This window comes from Oreochromis aureus, linkage group 3 (genome assembly GCF_013358895.1).
Source record: "Oreochromis aureus strain Israel breed Guangdong linkage group 3, ZZ_aureus, whole genome shotgun sequence".
Taxonomy (NCBI): domain Eukaryota; kingdom Metazoa; phylum Chordata; class Actinopteri; order Cichliformes; family Cichlidae; genus Oreochromis; species Oreochromis aureus.
This window is the reverse complement of record NC_052944.1, coordinates 49,527,386-49,549,264: the sequence shown is the minus strand read 5'-3', so window position 1 is coordinate 49,549,264 and position 21,879 is coordinate 49,527,386. Positions and strand designations below refer to the sequence as shown.

The 21,879-nt window shown below is 40.5% G+C and overlaps 2 protein-coding genes across 3 annotated transcripts; one reads left to right on the top strand and one right to left on the bottom strand.

Annotated features, from left to right (window-relative positions):
* Positions 1-2,392: 2,392 nt before the first annotated feature.
* Positions 2,393-14,734, bottom strand: LOC116319409 (butyrophilin-like protein 2). 2 transcript variants are annotated; one of them, XM_039610477.1, is made up of 13 exons: positions 14,691-14,734; positions 13,920-14,091; positions 13,699-13,798; positions 13,032-13,370; positions 12,510-12,791; positions 11,998-12,336; positions 11,622-11,903; positions 11,390-11,503; positions 9,192-10,983; positions 6,485-6,577; positions 4,462-4,743; positions 4,230-4,343; positions 2,393-3,724 (listed from the first exon to the last, which is right to left on the bottom strand). In XM_039610477.1, the coding sequence occupies exons 3-9, from the start codon at positions 13,787-13,789 to the stop codon at positions 10,754-10,756; spliced, it is 1,677 nt and encodes a 558-aa protein (XP_039466411.1). In that variant the 5' UTR covers positions 13,790-13,798; positions 13,920-14,091; positions 14,691-14,734; the 3' UTR covers positions 2,393-3,724; positions 4,230-4,343; positions 4,462-4,743; positions 6,485-6,577; positions 9,192-10,753. The 2 variants fall into 2 exon arrangements, with proteins under 2 accessions (XP_039466411.1, XP_039466412.1); XM_039610478.1 differs by having other exon boundaries at positions 6,485-6,572.
* A 2,183-nt stretch (positions 14,735-16,917) lies between these two features.
* On the top strand, positions 16,918-20,987 carry LOC120433888 (butyrophilin-like protein 2). The gene is made up of 5 exons (XM_039600865.1): positions 16,918-17,017; positions 17,903-18,241; positions 19,817-20,098; positions 20,265-20,603; positions 20,698-20,987. The coding sequence occupies exons 1-5, from the start codon at positions 16,957-16,959 to the stop codon at positions 20,985-20,987; spliced, it is 1,311 nt and encodes a 436-aa protein (XP_039456799.1). The 5' UTR covers positions 16,918-16,956.
* Positions 20,988-21,879: the final 892 nt, after the last annotated feature.

Sequence of the window (21,879 nt, the reverse complement as noted above, 5' to 3'; positions counted from 1 at the left end):
TGCACGTTTGTGTTCTTTGTATTTCTGTTCTGTTGTGTATCTTTCAGATGACCTCAGACTGCCGTATCATGCCCTCCAGCTGCCTTATTACAGCTTCATACGTGACATTCATAATGCCCACAACCCTAAAAGGCCAGCAAAATGTAGCATGATGAGACCAAGGAACCAAACATTTATCCAGCATAGACAACACCAGTCAGTGTGATAAACTGTGCTGTGAGGACATCTCCACTCCCATCAATATCACCTGAATCAGCAGAGCTCAAACACCGATACTCCACGGGCACCCAAAGAGAGGGGCCCATAGCAACTGCACAAGCTGAGGGACAAACAGACCCGATGCCCAAGAGGAACACCAGCCAGCATGACTTGTGTGCCGCAGCACACCCCCGTCGGCACACGACAATCAGTTCCCCAAGGTGTCCACTTGAGCACCAGAGAGCCAGGCAAAGGGACAGGGGAGTGGACTCAAAGGGAGGACCCCAGGACTGCACCACACAGGTCCGCACAAAGCAAGGGGGAGATCAAGGCCAAGGGAAGGGAAAGAGAAAATAAGGAAAAAAGAAAAAAAAAGTAGCATCACAGAGCCCAGTCAGAAAGTCTGAAAGGACCAGCAGCCTCCACTCCTCCCACGTCCTCCCCGGAGTCAAGAGACAACATGTCTGTTGTTTCTGTTCTAAGCTAATGTTTTCTTTTATTACAAAACCTCGATTAGTCAGTTTGACAGACATAAAATAATATTTTTGTACAAACAGGCTGGGTCCCAAAGGGACTATTAGCCAAAAAATTGGCATGTCTAGGTGGGTTGTGCAGTTTATGCTTAAAAAGGAAACACTCCACAGCCAGCCGAGTTGGAAGAAACTGGCCAAGTGGAGGACGAAAGAAGTAGTGGCAGGCCTAAAAAATATCTACAGCAGATGAACAGTAGAAGACCTGAAATAGGACCTGAGATGCAGCTGTCTGTTGGTCCAGGTACTGTTTCCTGAAGTCCTCATCAGATATGGTCTCAGTGGAACGGTGACTGTCAAGAAGCCATTAGGTAGGGAAACAGGCAGAAAAAGCTGAAGAATGGCAAATTACACAAGAACTGGACAGAAATACAGGTTCAATACATCTTATGGAGTGAAGACACCAAACTTGAAATGTTTGGTTTAAATCATTGTCAGTATGCATGGAGGAAAGTCTGCAGCTATCTGTGAAACACGGTGGAGGCTCTGCCATGGTTTGAAACTGCATTTCAGCCGGTGGTGTTGGAGACAGAAAAGTACCATCAGATTTTGATCCACAATGTAAGACCACCTGGAAAGCATCTGACTGGTGCTGACAATTGACTATTAGTCATGGATTGGCCTCCCCCAAGAAAAATATCCTTAGAGAAGCCTGGAGAACAATTCCTGAAAATACTTAAAGATAATAAAAGTGGCCCAAATTTCTTATTTTCCTACAAAATATAAAGAAAAGAAGGATGATTTGGGACTTTTGAACAGTACTGTAACAACTGCTTCCATGTTGAGTCGATTTTGCTCCCTTGCTTGGAGCAAATGTCTCTTCCCACAGGCCTCTGTGGAAAACCCTTGTATGGTTACTAATAACTTCAGTCCATATCTACGATAAACTATCATTACCCATAAGAGTGGTGCTTTTCCCATACAACCCGATTTGGTAGTAACTATTCAGAAAATACAGTCAACAGTATGACGGATGAGTGGGAAAGACTGTGTTTAGTGTGGGACACAGTCTGTGAGGTTTTCACATGGGTTGCTATAAATATAAAACTTTCTGTTGACTTTAAATGAGAGACTGACCCTAATAAACTGACCAGGAAAACGTTTGCAAAGCTCATATCATGCTTCATCAGTCATTGAGTTGACTGTCAACTTCTCTGTACACCAAAACAGTATAATAAAGCTTGGCTGAAACTGGAAAACGATCCCAAGCACAGCAGCAAATCTACACCAGAATGGCTGAAAGTGAAAAGAGCCAAAGTGCAGCAATGAGCCGGTCAGTCCAAACCTTCAGAGAGCCGTGCATGAACAAATACCTGCATGTCAGCGTGTAAAGATGACCCATAAAATCATTAAAAAACGATTACATCAAGTTAATCCTGCTATGCGTGGCTCTATAAGCTACTGAATCAGAGGCTGTGTTCAGTTTTTCTCAGGACTGCTTCTGTAGTTTGACTCACTTTCTATTAAATAAACAACAACAAGGCATATTATGTGCTTTTGTTCATTTGAAGTTTTACATAAATAATTTTAAGAGCTTTTTTATTTTTCATTTTTTGTATGTCCTGTTATGTAAACCCTCAGAATGGACAGCGTATGTACTCTCTGTTCAGTGAGTGTATTTAGTCAGACATAAATACTGTCACAGCTCGACTGTGGAGGCAGCATAAGGGAGTAACTTAGAAACTTTATTTACAAAAACAGAAATCATTTACAAAATCAACGGAAACAACAGACTCCTGCACAACACAAAAACAAACACATAGTGCCTGGATGGCCCATAAATGTGGCTTTAAACAGGACCCACACTGACTCATTTAAAAACACACACTGGTGTCTTTGGAAACATCTGATTGTGATGGCATCAACAAATCAACAATCATGACCCTGTAACCATCCATTAGCTTTGACAGAGATACATTCGACGCCCAAAGAAGAACCACAAAACCAAATGCACAAGAGGAAGGTCACATCAACAGGAAGTTCCACATTTTATATTTCTGAACATCTTTTTATCTCCTGGCTCGTTGCTGTGCTGTAAACACCGCTTGCTTTATCCTGGTGTCATAGCAACAGATTGCTACGTAGCTCCCTCTAGTGGGAACACACAATGTAATGTGTTAACCTAACTGGAAGTTAACTGCTGATGTGATTTGGTGCTGCATAAAGAAAAGTGAAATGAATTGTCAGCCGATAATCCAAAACAAAAACAGTATCTTCTGAAAGTGAAACGCAGTTAAAAACATCATGAGTTTGGACTTTTCTACCATCCTCTGATCGTCTCTGTGGGTCAGTGCATCTGTAAACACCAGAGCTGGAAAGGTTTGAATGAATTCTGATAAAACTTTTCAGGGATTCAGAGTGGGGTCATGTTTGATGGTTTACTGATGGAAAACAAACAAAAGAAAAGCCTTAAAACTTATGATTCTGTGTATTCTGAACATGTAGAAAGTACATTTAAAATCTGATGTCACATTTGACCTCTGACCTCACTTTTACATTTCACGTCTGTCTTTCTTTCACATTGACCCCAAAATGTGTTAAATCTTTTAAGTATTGTCAGGAGAAGGAATGAGTTAGTCATAAATAAATGTTAGTTATAAATATACTGCAGTGTAATATTACATAATAGCTTCAAGTCATTAATGTCCATTTATTTACAAATACTTATTATCCTACTCCAGTGTAATGTTATATAAAAATACAAAACTATTCTTACTTAAAAGTAAGCACTGCACAGACAGACTGTGCTCTCAGAGAGCTTCTTGTTCTTTAGTTTTCACTGCTGGTGAAGGATGGCTGTGCCGTACTCTGAGTCTCTGTTTCCTGGTTTTCCTCGCCCTCTTTGATCACCTCACTCATGTCAACAGCAGATGTGCCGTCTTCCAGCTGTTCTGATGGCGGCTCTTCTTTTATTTCTTTGGTCTCTGTGTCGTCAGCAGGAGCTCTGCTGCGTTTTTGTTTCAGTGTTTTCAGCTCAGTTTCATTCACCTTGGTGTCTAAACACAGAAAGGAAAAGTGTTATACATATACATGTGTTTGTGTGTTTGGATACAGCTTTCCTATTGTAATTTTAATGTGACCATAAAATACCTGTAACTGTGTGGGACTTTTAAATTAATAGTAAGCATTAGTCAGAGCAATTGTCATGCATTTGTAGATTTATATTCCTGTTAACTCTGCTGACACTCCCTCTGGTCCCTCCTGCTGATTAAGATCCTGTAATGTTACATTTATCCCTGCACCACAGTGTAAAAATATTGAGCAATCATAAACTGTAAATTCAGCATAAGTGTGAGAATAAAATATTCATTCAGGTAAGATCATGCTGAAATAGTCACTTGTTAATTTCCAAAACCCAGAGCAGCATTACTGTCCGTGAACGAATGTATTCAGACTTCTATAGATTAACAACAAAGCTGACACTGTGATGAATTTAGTCTCAGAAATTCAGCCTTTCATACTCCAGAAAATATAGAGAAGGGAAACAAACATGTGACGCACCAGGTTTTTTTGATAGTATGAAATTCCAAACGATAGCGATAACTGCACCAACGTACAGCAGGCAAACGATCACGATGATGAAAGTGGCCGATGGTTGTTTTGTGACAGCAGAGCCTTAAAAGATAAAGAAATAGAAGTTATTCCTGTAAAACTAGTTCTGATTTGGTTCAAACTGCACATGATGAGGGTGAAATAATGAAATAGTTTGTTTCTGAATGTGAGTCATTATTACCTGGAACATGTATGTGTGTCTCTCTGCTCTGGTTGGTGTTCCTCTGTTGGACTCTGCAGGTGATGTTGTTGCTGTGTCTCTTCTCCACAGTCACTCTGCTGCTGACAGTATAGAGGTCATCAGGACCTCTGAGGGTCTCTGTAGGTCCAGCAGAGAGGAGCTTTCCCTCACCGTCCAACCACAGCAGCTCAGGCTCTGGATACCAGCCTGCAGACTCACACTGTAACACCACCCTGCTGCTGTCATTTGACATCACCTTTATGACGGGTGTAGATGCTGACCCTGATGAAGGGAGATGGGAGAAACCACTGAGCCATTGCAGGGTACCAGTAAGCAATTGGATAGACCAAAGCTTTTTCTTTATTTTCACCTCTTTCTTCACAGTAAAAAAAAAGTTTGATGTCTCTAGATGCTTCTATAATTACTAAAATACATTTTAAAAAATAAAAATATTACCGGCGTTACCTTGTTTTACACCTCCAGCAGAATTGGTCTTTTAGGATTCATATGCAAAAAAAGCCAGTTTTTATGTCACACATTAAAACTTCTCCACTCCGTAGAGCTTTATAAGACGGGTCCTGGATGAATATGATGAAGAGCAAGATGTCCATGACTGAGGTTCTAGAAACTGCCAAACTACTGCTCACAGGCCTGTTCACTCGTTTGAAGCTGAAGAGAAATGCCAGAGAAGCAGAGGCCTGGAGAATAAATGGCCTGCTCTCCAAATATAAATCCAAGGTATACTCTCAGCTTCAAGAGAAGACTAGAACAAGGCCTGCAAAACATCTGGGAGAAAGACACATCACACAACACTAACAGCAAGTGGGTGGTGGACCTAAGAGTAGACCACAGAGAGTCAGTCAACATCAGAAATGCAGACAACTAACAACGAGTCTCCAGAATGAAGAGCTGGACAGCATCAGGACCTGACATGATCCATGCCTACTGACTGAGGAAGCTGTGGCATGCTGTGATGGCAGCACAAATAAGCAGGTTACTAACAGCAGGTACTCATCCAGAATGACTAACACAATGAAAACCAATGCTGATCATCAAGGATCCCGGCACCCTCGTATCACACCATCAACAACAGGCCGATAAGCTGCCTCTCTACAACACAGAAGCTCCTCTCAGGCATCGTAGCAACCAAGCTGAGTAGACACGAGTCAATACATGAACAAACCAGCAGGCCCAGCTCCTGGTTGACAGTGTAGTACAGCTGGACCTCAAGACAAGGCAGACCAAGCTGAGCACTGCCTGGATTGATTGCAAGAAAGACTACGACTCAGAGCCTCACACATGGATGCCGCCTCGGTGCATAGCACTGTACGAGGCTAATAGTGCAGTTTTATACATACTGTTTTATGGCAGTCATAAGATACTCAGCTGGAGTAACAAACCCGTCACATTAGAAGATAGATGTGACTGATTTAAAGACAAATACAGACTATTATGTGTGCAGGATTCCACCCAAAGTCCAGCATCCTGATGCTCTATGAGCAACAGAGAAATAGAGGGTGAGAATTCATGTGGAAGAACCACAATCCAGGAAGAAACATGAAGCATCCATGAATACATCAGGAAAATGCCCCCCTGAGATCAGCTGCTTCAACACTCAACATCAGCCAGCTGAAGACAGACAATGAGGAAGAACAGGAAAGAAACTGTCATGGACGACCAAACACCTGCATGGGATGTACCATCGATAGATTGAAGAAATGGCTGGTATCAAGAAATCCTACCAGTGGTTGGAAAAGACCGCCTTACAGGACTGTACAGAGGCTCTGATCATGGCAGCACAAGAAGAGGCCCTAAGCATCAGATCCATAGAGGTAGGAGTCAACCACAGCCAACAGGACCAGAGCTACAGGCTATCTTACACATAGCAACATGAGGTAAGGTACAAGCTGGGAATGAGTACAATGCAAGCACAACCAAGTGTCTGAGATAGTGTACAGGAACATCAGAGGTTTGCCCAAACTGTAGCTCTGCTAAGTTACAGGTATCTGCTGTATACATTTACCTCTGCAGAAGAGAAGTGTTAGAAGCACCAAAACAGCAGTGACAGCTGAGGGTCTCCAGAAGATCTCCTGAAGAGACATCCCTCACTTCTTCACTGAAAGGCAAAAAAAAGGCTTTTGACTCTCTTCAGCTCTCAGTGAAGCATGCTAACAGTGTGATATCATGAAACTGTGTCAGTAATATAGTTATTTCTAGAAAAAAACGCTTCCCTTTTAGGTCCATTCTAAATGTGTTTTCTATTTTTTAATGAGTGATCTTCAGTCTTTATAAAAAAAAACACAAAATAAAGGTCATTAAAAAGATCATCATTAGTGGATTAATTAAAAGATAAGATCAAAATTATTCATCAGAGATTTGGGAAATTGTTTTGTCACAGTTCAAATAAAATGATTGAAGTAAACACAACAACAAGTGTCTGAGGTTTCTCTTAGTAGGTGCTCGAACACATTTTTAAAAAAGTTTGTTTCTGTAATGTCACTCCTGGGTGAGGTTAGGAATGTTGACCGACCAGTAAACCAACAGCTTAGTCTTCTGTTTAACACAACAGAGCGGTACAGAGGCCGCATCTCTGCAGACGCTGCACCAGTCTGCCAATCTCCCGATCCACTCTCACTGCACTGCTATAAACAGAACGTTGAAATACTTGAACTCGTCCACTTAGATGTTAATTTTCATCCCTCTCTCTGAACACTCAACTGCAAACTGCTGCAGAGTGGAGGCTGGAGATCTTCACTTGAAAAGCCCACAAAAACACATCAGCCACAGAAATGAAAAACCTCGGCTGTGTGCAGAAACTCTGTCTGTAAACATTATAATCAGAACTGTGACATATTTCTAGCAATGGAAGCCAGACCCTCGCTTAGACATCAACACTGGGCCTGAAACCCAACAGTCCCTGAAATCAGAGGTTACTCATCACATGATGTACAAACCCTGTTTTATTTTAGATTCAGGATCAATACGGACTTAAGTTCATATGAATATAAGTTTAAAACGAAGTTCAACATGGACTGAAGAAAACATATTTTATGTCTTCCTTTAGTCATAAAATATGACTAGAATAAAATATCTTTGGTCGTCCCTCCCTGAGCCTGCTTCTACCACAGGTTTTCTTCTTCCTGTCACCAAGTGCTTGCTCACAGTGGATCGCCGGGGTTTCTCTGTATTATTGTAGAGTCTTTACCTCACAATATAAAGTGCATTGAGGCGACTGCTTAAATTAATTAATAAATGAATCAAATTAAATTAGACACACATCTTTCATGCTTTTATCCTTTGACATAAAACACATTAACAACTGTCTTTCACCACTTGTCCTCATACTTCTGTTTTCATCACAGACCTCCACCAAAAGAGTGCAAAAAACCCCTGAAAGGCAGACATCAGCCTGTTATGGTGTCACTGGGACGTTGAAGGGCGTCAAATTGAAAAAATAAAAAGTTGAGTAATATATCATATGATATATTACTCAATATGGTTTCTTGAAATAATTTTCCAAGGTTAACTTTGACTTTGGGTGCAAAAACAATAAAGGTCAAGGTTTAAATGTTTAGCCAGCCTAGCTACTCATGTCCCTGGAGGCCTAGTTTATTGTTGCAAAGTTTGAGATGACCCATCTTGAAAACTGTGAACTGTGGACTATCAAACAGGCAGCGCTGATTAGATACTCCTTCCATTCTAATCTCACATTAATAATGATAATAAAAAACAAACAGACTTAAAAGAGTCTTTGTAACTTCATCTTTAACTTGCAGCTGTGTTGGCTGATTGTACTTAAATGCACCGTGCTGTCTTGACCGTGCCATCAGTGAGTCTGTTTTATCTTCTCTGATCTGATTTGGTGTTAAATGTTTCGACCACAATGTTTCTCCTCCCGTTTTATTTATGTATTTATTGCACATGAGCGCAGAGGGACACCGGTTTGAATCTTGTATCAGTAAGCCTACATATGGAAACAGTGAATAATAGTGTGAATATCACACTGACACAACATGAAGTAAGACCACAGGGACGTGTTTACAATAAGAAAAGATAAAGTGTAACTTTAAAAAAATGTAAATGTAAGATGTGCATATTTAGAGTTGCTTTTAATTGAATTAAGGCATCATGACCTTGGATCGCGGCTCATGTTAACTGATGATGTCACAACCTGACACAGGCAGGTGTGTACTCAGCATAACATGACTTCCTTGCATGATTTTAGGTAAAGTAAGCAAACATGATCCACTTTCAGTCAGTGGAGACAGTTGAGTTGCTGGATTTGAACCAAGAAGAACCAAAATAACAACGTAAGCGTGGGAATCTGACTCCACCCCAGGACGCTCTGTAAAGCAACAGGGTGGTTTTTAGGGTAGGTTTGTGTGTTATTCACGAAAAAGAAAAAGATCTGAAAAAAGAAACACAGTTTTGTGTTTTGTATCTTTTTGACAAATTACTTTGAGTAAAAATCAAAGGTGGACAGAAAGTCTGCCTTTATAAGAGAAAATTTGTTGTTAAGCCCATAATTCATCTTTAAATATCATTTTTAGAACATGTTTGTTTATGACGCTGCTAATGCTGAAACGTGTCCGCTGTGTTCACCTGTTCATCGGTCTGCTAAGGCTGGACGTGCAACATCGCACTCACCAGGAACTCTACAGCCTATCAGTGAAACAGACACACACGCTTAGACACACAGATACGTTATTATATATTAAAAAAAGGCTTACCGCAGATAAAGACTCAGTGTAACAACACAGTGTTGCAGACTGTAACTCCTGTTGTCCTGAGTTTTACAGTAAATCAGTCGTTATATAGTCGTTATGAGAGTCTGCTGGAGCTCAGCAGAGATAAAAACCAGCAGAAAGGCAACGCGTCATTGTCTTTGGGCTCTGCTGTGGTCAAACTGGATGCTCCGGTAAGCTGGCATCAGATTGTGAATGAAACAAGTTTTTACTTGTCTTAACTGCACAATCTGGCTTCAGAGTACACAAACTGTGAAGCGTTACTAACAGAGACTGCTGCAGGTCACAAATCTCACAGATGACACACTTACTGCTCAGTGTGTTATGTGTCACAGAGTTAGAAAGACGGCAGATTTCATTCTAAGCTGATAATAAATCCATTAAATCCATTAAATCCAGTGATCGCCGTCTCTGTCTTACACTGTGAGTCTGTTACCTGTGAGAGTGACCCAGCGTGCGTCACACTCTGATCGCCCTCGCTGTAGTCACATTCATTTCCAGTTGAACATTGTGCTAAACTAAAAGTAAAACTGCAAAACAAAAGCCCTGTACAAATACACATCATATACACACACCACATATTATAATATTATACATTCATGCAAATACTGTACATCTTGTAATTGGTGTGTGTGTATATTGTATATACAGATATATCTACACACGTAGTTTACACTTTGGATTAGATGCTAAACTTCATTTCATTGTGTTGTACACTTTTCAAAGACACTACATCTAATCTAGTCCAGGCTGTTCCTCTTCACTCAGAGAAAAGTTATAAGGTCACTTCCAAACAATCTGAAGTCCATTTTTCTACAGCGAGAAACGTTTTTCACAAGTGGAAGCTCGCTGCCGACCCCTCACACCCCGGTTATAAGCTGTGACACTCGGTTGTGCACAAACTTAAATAAATGTGATTCTGAACTTCATCAGTTGTGAAGCACAAAGCACAACATGAAACTGGATGGCCTATAAACATGGATGTAAGCAGAAGGCAATGACACACGAGGAAAATAACACATTAAAAAAGCTGAAAGCATGTCTGTCTGTTGGGTCTTAGCAATCATTAACTTCCTAACATCCATCTAACGTGGAGGTAGCTGAGAGACTCAAAGAAGAAGCAAACACATAAAGAAGGTCACATGACTCATTTTACATTTCTGAACTTCCTCTTTAAAAGTGATCCACAGGCTGACGTACACTCTGCTTTATCCCAACAGTTACATCTGTGGCTCCCTCTAGTGGGTAAAGCCCTTACTACACGATACAGTGTGTGAGTCTGGAAGTGCTGTGAAACAAGCTGTAGGGTTTTTAGTTTTTTCTTTGAAGTCACTGCAATCACCTCATAGACGAAAACTCCTGAACACATCACAAGTCTGATGTTTTTCATGATGTGATGATGAAGTGACAATGAGCACAGAAACAGAGTGTCAAACATGTTTGATGTCCTCTGTGTCTCACGTCATGACGTTATGGCGTCAGCGCCTCGAAACATTGGACACAACATGAGATCTAAAGTCTCTGTTTTCAACAAGTAAGTCTCTGTTTCAGGTTTTAGCTTTTTTGTTTGAACCACTTATTCTGTACTTCTGTTTCTTCTGTTTCTTCTGTTTCTTTTCCTTCTCGCCTTCTTTGATCTCCTCAGCAGCAGATGTGTTGTCTTCCAGCTGTTCTGATGGCGGCTCTGCTTTAATTGCTATGGTCTCGGTGTTGTCAGCAGGAGCTCTGGTGCGTTTTTGTTTTGTTGTTTTCTTCTCAGTTTCAGTCTCTTTGGGGTCTACACACAGAAATGACAAAATAATATAGACATATGCTTGCTGCATGGTTCTACTGGAGGTTTCTTCCTATTAAAAGGGAGTTTTTCCTCCCCACTGTTGCCAAAGCACTTCCTCATAGGGGTCATACGACTGTTGTGTTTTTCTCTGTATGTATTGTTGCATGGTCTACTTTACAATATACAAGGGTATTGAGGCGACTGTTGATGTGATTTAATGCTGTATAAATAAAATTGAATTGAATGTGTTTGTTTGTTTGAATACAGATTAACATTATATCAAAGACTTCTATAGAGTAGAACAAAGGTGACACTCTGCTTTATTTATTTCTGCTGAGTATCATAAATCAGCAGTGCCAAAAAACATTGTCTGATTATTAAAGAGAGGGGAAACAAACATGTGACGCACCAGGTTTTTTTGATGGTATGAAATTCCGGATGACAGTGACGACTGTACAAATCCACAGCAGGCAAACGATCACGATGATGAAAGTGGCCGATGGTTCCTTCCTGACAGCAGAGCCTTAAAAGATAAAGAAAAAGAATTTATTTTTGTAAAACTTGTTCTGATTTGGTTCAAACTGCACATGATGAGGGCGAAATAATGAAATAGTTTGTTTCTGAATGTGAGTCATTATTACCTGGAACATGTTTGTGTGTCTCTCTGCTCTGGTTGGTGTTCCTCTGTTGGACTCTGCAGGTGATGTTGTTGCTGTGTCTCTTCTCCACAGTCACTCTGCTGCTGACAGTATAGAGGTCATCAGGACCTCTGAGGGTCTCTGTAGGTCCAGCAGAGAGGAGGTTTCCCTCACCGTCCAACCACAGCAGCTCAGGCTCTGGATACCAGCCTGCAGACTCACACTGTAACACCACCCTGCTGCTGACAACTGACATCACCTTTATGACGGGTGTAGATGCTGACCCTGATAAGGGGAAGGAAGGCATTGTAAACTCTTTCCACTGATCATACAGCTTCTTTATATTTTAAATCAGGTTAGTTTAAATGTTTTGACTCACCAACAGTGAGAACAATGGAAGCTTCTTCACGTATCCAGGGAATGGAGCATCTGTACGTTCCTTCATCAGAGAGTTTCACTTTGAATATTTTAAGGGAGACGTTCCCTTTGATCAGTTCATCCTCAAAGACTCGAGTACGAAAGTGATAAGATGGATGTTGGTTCTCAAACACCAGCCGTCCATCTTTATGAAGGTGGACAACATTTGGGTCCAGACCAGGTTTGGTCCAGTTCACAGTCTCAGCGTTAGTATCAACAGCAAGTTTAAGCTGACATGGAAGAACAACATCATCACCCATCATGGCTACAACCTGAGATGGACACACCAGATGAGATTTTCCTGCAAGGAAAAATAAGAAAACAGGAAATGTAGATGATATTGTTGCATGAATATTCTTTGTTCCAAAACAACAACAACAACAACAAAAGTTGCTGTTTTTGTTTTGGTTCAAACTGCATATGATGAGGGTGAAATAATGAAATAGTTTGTTTCTGAATGTGAGTCATTATTACCTGGAACATGTATGTGTGTCTCTCTGCTCTGGTTGGTGTTCCTCTGTTGGACTCTGCAGGTGATGTTGTTGCTGTGTCTCTTCTCCACAGTCACTCTGCTGCTGACAGTATAGAGGTCATCAGGACCTCTGAGGGTCTCTGTAGGTCCAGCAGAGAGGAGGTTTCCCTCACCGTCCAACCACAGCAGCTCAGGCTCTGGATACCAGCCTGCAGACTCACACTGTAACACCACCCTGCTGCTGTCATTTGACATCACCTTTATGATGGGTGTAGATGCTGACCCTAATGAAGAGAGACAGGGGAAATCACAGTGATCTGCTGCATACATGTTACAAGAGAACATCTGAATTTCTACTCACTGTGTGTGAGATTATTAATATCATTACTTTGCATTATTTATTTACACTGGAAAAGACAAATAATGTCACATATTCCAGAAAAAAATGTAAAAGATTTTTTTGTGTGCTAATAAACTTTGACAGTAGGAATTAGTCATGATAAAATTAAATAAAATAATCTTACCAACAATGAGATGAACATATGACCTTTGACCCAGTTGTGGAATGAAACATCTGTACAGTCCTTCATCAGACAGCTGTACTTTAGAGAGAGTGAGTGAGACGTCTCCATGCTTCAGTTTATCAGAGGACAGTGAGGTTCTTCCCACGTACGACGGCTGTTTCATCCCCACATTTTCTTTATTTTTCTCCCACACGTAGATAAATCCTGGTATCAGGTCTGTTCTCGCCCACTCCAGCTGCAAGTCTGAAACATCCACAGGACGTTCCAGAGAACAGGGTAAAACAACATCATCGCCAAGCAGAGCCACTATTTGCTTTGTTGGAGCTTCCTGAGAATAACCTGAAAGAAACACATCAGATTGTTTTTGACAGCTGTGGGATTCAGAGAAAAGGCTGATTTAAGCAACACCTCAGACATGGATGGATCTCTGCACAGACCTCAAAGTCTAAAAGATTCTGTTCTTTATTTAATCTCAGAGAGAAAATAACACAAAGAGCAACAACAATACAAATAAATGACACTGGTACAGTTATGACAGTTATTTGGTCATTTTTCTGTGTCTTTTATTGTGTAAAGAGGCTCTCTGTGTACATGACCAGGGCTCAGCCCTTTCATAACCTGAAGATAAACATGTATTTTCCAGCATGTTTTATGCCTCTACACTTACCTCTGCAGACGAGAAGAGTTAGAGAGAGGACAGCATTAATGAAGGTTGAGAGTCGAAGTGTAAAACGTCCACAAATCAGACAAAGAGCCATGCTTCACCTCTGAAAATTAACAAAAACAAATGTTCTTCATCTCTGTCTTACAGGAAGCAACAGTACAACCCTTTGAAACATTAAACATTACAGTCCTGAATCTGAATGCTCAAATTAGAAAAAAAAATACCTCAAAGAAACACTTTCAGAGACACTGGAAAGAATTTCTTTTTCTTTCAAAGACTTTCTTTACAGATTTCCTCTCTGGTGCTCTTCTTCACCTGCTTCCTGTTCCCACAGCAGCAGAGAAGGCTGAGGGTGTGTGAAGATCGGACTGAGCTGCTGAAGAGCATCACTCATTACTGTGAAAATGGAAAAGCAAAGCAAGCTTTCTGTTACTATTTTCTCTGTCACAGAAACCAAGACAACAATGTGTCTTGTAACGTAGCTTTTTCAAAGCCCTTTAAAATATCAGAGAGTACTGTGACATCTCCTACGCCTCTAAGTGTACTTCTGGGTTTTCGTGGCTGCTTGGATTTGAGGATTGGCTTATTTACACAAATGTTTGTCACTCAATGTTTGTCTCTCACTGCAGTTTTCTAGTAACCTGTCAGAAGGAGAGTCAATAAACTCTTTAACAATGTCTAACAAAGTGGACACACACAAAATCGCACAGACAAATCTAATGCGGTAAATTCTAAACCTGGAAAAAACTGGAGTCTCTCTCCCAACACTCACTGACTTCATCCGTAGTCTTCATACAGACTCGAGTGGTGGGTGTTTACTCACTTAAGCTAAGTGGCATTAGACAACAGAGAAAATTCATGAATGTGATCTTGAGCGAAATGCTCGAACTTTCTGTCACACTGAAACTGATTCTCTGATAAAACAAGAAGGAACAGCTGATTATATTGTGGTTTTCTGGCAGGGATGTGACGATACAGAAAATAAGAAATCCTACCTCGAACAAATGTTTTTCAAAGCACTGGAATAGCAGCCTCTGTGTCTCCTGCTTCTTCTAAGTATTATTGTTGGACTTTGAACAATCATAAGTTTTGCTGCTCAATCTTGGATTGACTCATAAATTTGTACAAAGGTTCCTGAACCATGAATCATTACAAAGTTATGACCTCAGAGACTTGTTCTCTTTTTTATATCATTTTATTATACACACGCATAGCCACACACACACCCCCCCACACACAGTCGTGTTTTCATATCTTTGTGGGGACATCTAATTGACATAATGCCTTCCCTAGCTGCTTACCATAACCATAACCTAACTCTAACCCTGACATTAAAACCACATTTTGAGTCTCAAAAATCCCTTCAGACTCATGGGGACGGGGATTTTGTCTCTATAAGTACAGTACAGTAAAATTCCAACTTTTGGAACACAAAGATATTTGACCATGGTACACACACACACACACACACACACACACACACACACACACACACACACACACACACATATTTTAAACAAATTCAAAACTACATATTGTATAGTTTGGAATCTTTTAATGCAAATTTCAGAAGTTTTATGAACTCTCTCGCTGTTCTGATAAGAGCAGAATTCCAGACTGCAGATAAGATCTGTGCACTATTGACAAGTGAGTTTACGCCCTGTAACAGTGGCATGAAAACAGGCTATTAAAGGTCAGAAGTAACAGAGTCAGAGTGATACTGTGTGATTTAACCAGTTTTTAATGTGTTTGTGTGGTTGAGAGGTTTTTGGTAGAGGATTTGTATTTAAAGTTTAGGCGAAATGGTGGAGAGAGGAGGATGTCAACATGTCTCACATACTTCCTCTTTTTTTATTTACACTCTAGTCATTATGGTTCACAACATATCACCACACAAAAGGGCCTTGGGGGGGAGGTGCATTAGTCAGAGGCTGGTGGGTGAGTCTGCTGCAGTGGAACCATTCACCCCATTACTGCTACCTGCCCCTCAATTTCATCTGCAAGTTAGACATTAAGGGTCTTGAGGGTGATTCCTACGTGTTAACAACATTCTAGCTTTCACACATTCATACTCACCCAGTAAACTCAGTCCACAACACACAAACCCAACATAACAGCTTCGACATTGAGTGGGGAGGCAGGGAGGGGGGACATCTTCCTACACCCCTGTTTCACACACCCTGCCTGGGACAGGGCTCCACAGGTTTGTGGTGCACTTTGGCTTCGTCCTGATTTGCTGATGGTTCTGGGTGGCATTTGCTTTCTGACACTACAGGAGAGGGAGGGCCAATGTGTGCACACGTGTCTTCGTCTTTCTGTGGGTCACTAGGGTGAGTGAAAAAATAGTGCATGTGTGTATAATAGAGTATGTGTATGTATATGTCTGTGTGTGTGTGTAAAATTTGTATATATTGATTAGACTTTTGAAGGCAAGCAGAAGAAGTTTCATACTAAAAAAAGTAGTCTGAATATTTCTTTTTAAAGATTTTGTTCATTTCAAAACATAGAAGGTGTTGAAGCAAGCATTAACTACAAACACAAGTGGAATTAATTTGTGGGATTACATCAGGGGTCCCCAACTCCAGGCCTCGAGGGCCGGTGTCCTGCAGGTTTTAGATGTGGCCTTGATCCAACACAGCTGATTTAAATGGCTAAATGACCTCCTCAACATGTCTTGCATTTCTCTAGAGGCCTGGTAATAAACTAATCATTTGATTCAGGTCTGTTGACCCAAGGTGAGATCTAAAACCTGCAGGGACACCGGCCCTCGAGGCCTGGAGTTGGGGACCCCTGGATTACATGAATGAATTACTAATTTTTAATTGTGAATCAAAAATATACCTTTTAAAATGGCACGGTGGAACATTCTAAAACAACCATAAAAATATAAATTACCACTGTAATTTTATATATAGTCAACAAGAGTGAAGCTTAGACACACATTTAATGTCCTCGGACCAGATGGCCTGAAAGGAGCCAATAAAAATAAAACGAGGAAATAACGCTTCTGCGTTTTGCCGCAGGTCAAGTTCTAAGTGTGTTGTTTTTTATCGGGAATCAGAATAAAAGATATGCACTTCTAGCCTACTAGCACATGCAGCAGAGCCTGTCAGAACCACGTCCATTAAATGGATCGATAACATCGGAAGCAGGAGGTCACGCGCACAAACTTTACATGGACCATAAAAGTCTGCTGACTCATCTCTTCTGCAAACCACACAACATTGTTCTCTTCTATTATGGATTTATAACGCGTTTAACATGGACACCTTAAGCACTTTCTCACTGTGGATTTTTGTCCTCTGCATGGATTTTGTTAAAGGTAAATAAATTTGTTCTTTTTACAGATTCTTATTTGTTTCTGTTGCGGTTTAACCACAGTTGGTGGAGGTTGGGTAGGAGTAGGTACCGCATCGCAGTCGTGTAACTTTCTTGCATGAAATTGTTTATTCTTAAAGTGAAAACTCGGTTTCAACCAATTCAGCAAACTCTGAAATGTCAGAGCATCGCGTCATCCACCAAACCATGGAAGCATCAAACCTGCATATTAGAATAAAAATACAATAAACGAGCATCCATTTTAAAGACCAGCTACAGAAAGCAAAACCATGGGAAGAGTAACACATGTGGCTCCTTTCAAACTATAAAATAAGTATCTGTAGTCTTTATCATGCTCAAAACATGTGCTTCTTTGCTTTTGTAGAACAAACTGTCCTTTTAGCTATGCGCTGTTTGTAGATACAGTTTCCGGGTTCTGTTGATCTTCTTCCCAACTTCTCTTTTCTTCGTCTTTTTCTTTTTTCCGTCCTGTTCATTTCGATCCTAATAACTGAAATAAATAAATAAATAATTAATAAAGATTGAACAAAAGCTGTAATGATCCACTTCTGATTGCAACAGTGCCAGACAGGATAGGCAAAAAAAAGAAAGTTTTGACAGCGAGAACTGGGAAACAAATCAGGTTCCAAGAAAGATGAATGCAGCAATGTAAAGACACATGTAATATTATTACTTATTATTTATTATTTATTCTTACTTTTCAAAGTTAGTAAAATGGTGCTCCAAAAAGTTGTAGAAGGATACAGACGACAATTCAGAGTGATAAATTTAGTGATTATTTTGGACACAAACTAAACAGTTTTAATCGTGGGCACAGCCATTCAGATGGTTCCCAATGCAATCATTAAAAACATATGTTTCTTTGCAGGTTATTCTCAGGAAGCTCCAACAAAGCAAATAGTGGCTCTGCTGGGTGATGATGTTGTTTTACCCTGTTTCATGAAATCTCCCGTGGACACTTCAAACCTGCAGCTGGAGTGGGCGAGAACTGACCTGACACCAGGATTTATATATTTGAGGGGAAAACTTGAAGAAAATCTGGAGTTGAAACAGCCGTCGTACGTGGGAAGAACCTCACTGTCCTTTGATAAACTAAAGCATGGAGACGTCTCACTCACTCTCTTCAAAGTACAACTGTCTGATGAAGGACCATACAGGTGCTTCATTCCACAGCTGGGTCAAAGGTCATATGTTCACCTTATTGTAGGTAAGTGTAGTTTTCTCTTATTTTTTTTTCTTTCTTTTTATTTTTATAATTGTGGTTTTCTGGATACATACTAAACAAAAATAGTGCATTTCAAGAGTCTTTTGATGAAACATCCAATCCGTCCAGCAGCAGCCTAAGCAAAGAAGCACAGATATCCCTCTTCCCGGCCACCACCTCCAGCTTATTGGTGGGAACACCAGAGCGTTCCCTGGCTAGGCGAGAGACTTAATCTCTCCAACATGTCAATCCTGGGGCCTCCTCCTGGTAGGACCTGCCCGGAGCACTTCACCCAAAGAACCGCCTCAACTGGCTCCTTTCAATGTGGAGTAGTAGCAGCTCTACTCTGAGCCCCTCTGTAATGGATGAACTCATCCTGTCTCTATGGAAGAGGGCAGCCGCCTTTTGGATAAACCTCATTTCCATCTTATTCTTTCAGTCACTACAAAAGCTCGAGACCACAGATGCACACCTCTCTTCACCATGACAGACTAACACAGCGTCCACATTACTGCAGCTGTGGCCCCAATCCATCTATCGAGCTCCCATTCTCCTCTCCCCTCACTGGTGAACAAGGGCCAGAGACACAAACTCTCCACTCTGGGCTGATTTTATTCTTGCCCCTCACTGAGATGCAACCTCTGGATATTTAGTCCATTACAAACATCATGTTGGTCCTTAAAGATGTTCATAATGCACCAGCACTAGTTGCATCAGGTGGAATTCAGACTGGCTTGGCAGACTTAAAGATGGATACACCTGCCAAGCCATGGATGCATAATTTTCTCACATTACCGAACCCATGTTTGTTTGTCTTTGTGTACATGTCTGACACAGATTTAAGTTTCCAAATATATATTTTAATGTGAAATTTGATGAAAATTGTGTAAGCACTTTGAGAAATCTTTCTGAGTTCATCCCCCAGGTCTCCAAAGCACATGATAAAAGTTTGGATGATAAAAATTTAGCATCTGCTGGTGTGAAAAACGATATCGTGGCAAAGCCTGATATAAATATTTTTTCACTTGCTGCTGAATTTTAATCATATGCTTAACAATTATCAGTTTATTTGTTTTTTTCACTGTGTCAGAGTATAAATATGCAGGAAGATGTACTTTGAAGCCATGTGTGTTGAGTGACGAATATTATGTGTTCAAAAAACAAGCATGCATATCATTTATGAAAGAATAGTTTTGAACTCTGACAAGTGTAAAAGAGCCTGGCTTTTCTGTTTTCCAAATGAATTCCAATTTTGGTGCTTCAAGGAGAAAAAGACTGAAGAAGACTGTGTGCAGTAGCAGAGGAACGGTTTGAAAGCAAAATAAAGTAACCTTGGTAACACATTTATCATACAAATATAGATTTTTTTTATCAGTTACTGAAACAAGTAGAGACTTCCATGTGTAAAAACAAAACATAATTCTTCTATTGCAGAAATTACGTTAACAACATCTTTCCAAATACTTTATTTCATACTGCTTCAAAGGTCTATTGAAACATTTATTTATAATGAACAATGTTTTTATGGTCACTTTTTGTTCTGTTTTTCGTTTTTCCTCCTCTTGTCTTGTTCATCAGGGTCAGCATCTACACCTGTCATAAAGGTGATGTCAATTATCAGCAGCAGGGTGGTGTTACAGTGTGAGTCTGCAGGCTGGTATCCAGAGCCTGAGCTGCTGTGGTTGGACGGTGAGGGAAACCTCCTCTCTGCTGGACCTACAGAGACCCTCAGAGGTCCTGATGACCTCTATACTGTCAGCAGCAGAGTGACTGTGGAGAAGAGACACAGCAACAACATCACCTGCAGAGTCCAACAGAGGAACACCAACCAGAGCAGAGAGACACACAAACATGTTCCAGGTAATAATGACTCACATTCAGAAACAAACTATTTCATTATTTCACCCTCATCATATGCAGTTTGAAGCAAAACAACAAAAGCAACTTTTGTTTTTGTTGTTTTGGAACAAAGAATATTCATGCAACAATATCATCCACTTCTACTGTTTCTTATGTTTCTTTGCAGGAAAATCTCATCTGGTGTGTCCATCTCAGGTTGTAGCCATGATGGGTGATGATGTTGTTCTTCCATGTCAGCTTAAACTTGCTGTTGATACTAACTCTGAGACTGTGAACTGGATCAAACCTGGTCTGGACCCAAATGTTGTCCACCTTCATTTTGATGGACAGCTGGTGTTTGAGAACCAACATCCATCTTATCACTTTCGTACTCGAGTCTTTGAGGATGAACTGATCAAAGGGAACGTCTCCCTTAAAATATTCAAAGTGAAACTCTCTGATGAAGGAACGTACAGATGCTCCATTCCCTGGATACGTGAGGAAGCTTCCATTGTTCTCACTGTTGGTGAGTCAAAACATTTAAACAAACCTGATTTAAAATATAAAGAAGCTGTATGATCAGTGGAAAGAGTTTACAATGCCTTCCTTCCCCTTATCAGGGTCAGCATCTACACCCGTCATAAAGGTGATGCCAATTGTCAGCAGCAGGGTGGTGTTACAGTGTGAGTCTGCAGGCTGGTATCCAGAGCCTGAGCTGCTGTGGTTGGACGGTGAGGGAAACCTCCTCTCTGCTGGACCTACAGAGACCCTCAGAGGTCCTGATGACCTCTATACTGTCAGCAGCAGAGTGACTGTGGAGAAGAGACACAGCAACAACATCACCTGCAGAGTCCAACAGAGGAACACCAACCAGAGCAGAGAGACACACGTGCACGGTACAAATCACTAACAACATATTTTATTTATCACTTTTCTGGAACAAGTAAGAAATACTATTATGTTAATCCCATGTATGTTTTATCTGTTAAGGTGTCATCCTGGACTCATTCATTCCTCTTCTTCACGTTGTCATCATTATGGGGTTTTTTTGTTTCCTGGCTGTGTGGATAGTTTGCTTTCAATTACTAAAAACTAAAACTGGTAGGTTTTAAATCTGTTTTCATCTCTTTACATGTAGAAGATGCACTAAGTGTTACAGGCCCCAGTGGTGCCACAAGGTGGTTCCAGCTTGTATCTCTTATTCAACTTTCAACAATATTGATGTGTGTATTGCTCTTGCTCAGTCCCAGTGTCCTTACAGTTCACATATGTCATTCTTTCAAAGTCATAAGCAGAAAAATTAATGTGTTCACACATCAATATTCCACCATTTTACATGTACTTCACGTGGTCTCCCAGTGCAAGCATATTAAAAGTACAAATTCACTCTTGCATAAGTGATTCAAAGCTACTATAAATCTACAGTGGATCTTAGAGCAATACCCAACTGTACTTAAAGCAAAGCACCTCTAACCTGGTTGGAATTACAGTGGATACATGTACCTGCACCTTTATCAAAAATAAACTCACATAACTGACACGACTCTGAAAGTAAAACTTACTTCTATATAACATTCACATGTTTTTCTACATCCATGTGTCGATAACACAAAGAGCTTTGTAGCCTTAACAACTCAATTATACTTAAGCACTAAAACATCTTTGTGTAATAAGCTTCATATTAAACCTTTGAATGCTGATGAAAACTTGTCTCTATGTGACAGTCAATGGTAGTTTTCTCTATATTAAAGTCTGAGTTTTGGACAAATGTGACCATTAGTTTAGATTCATTTAGGACACAA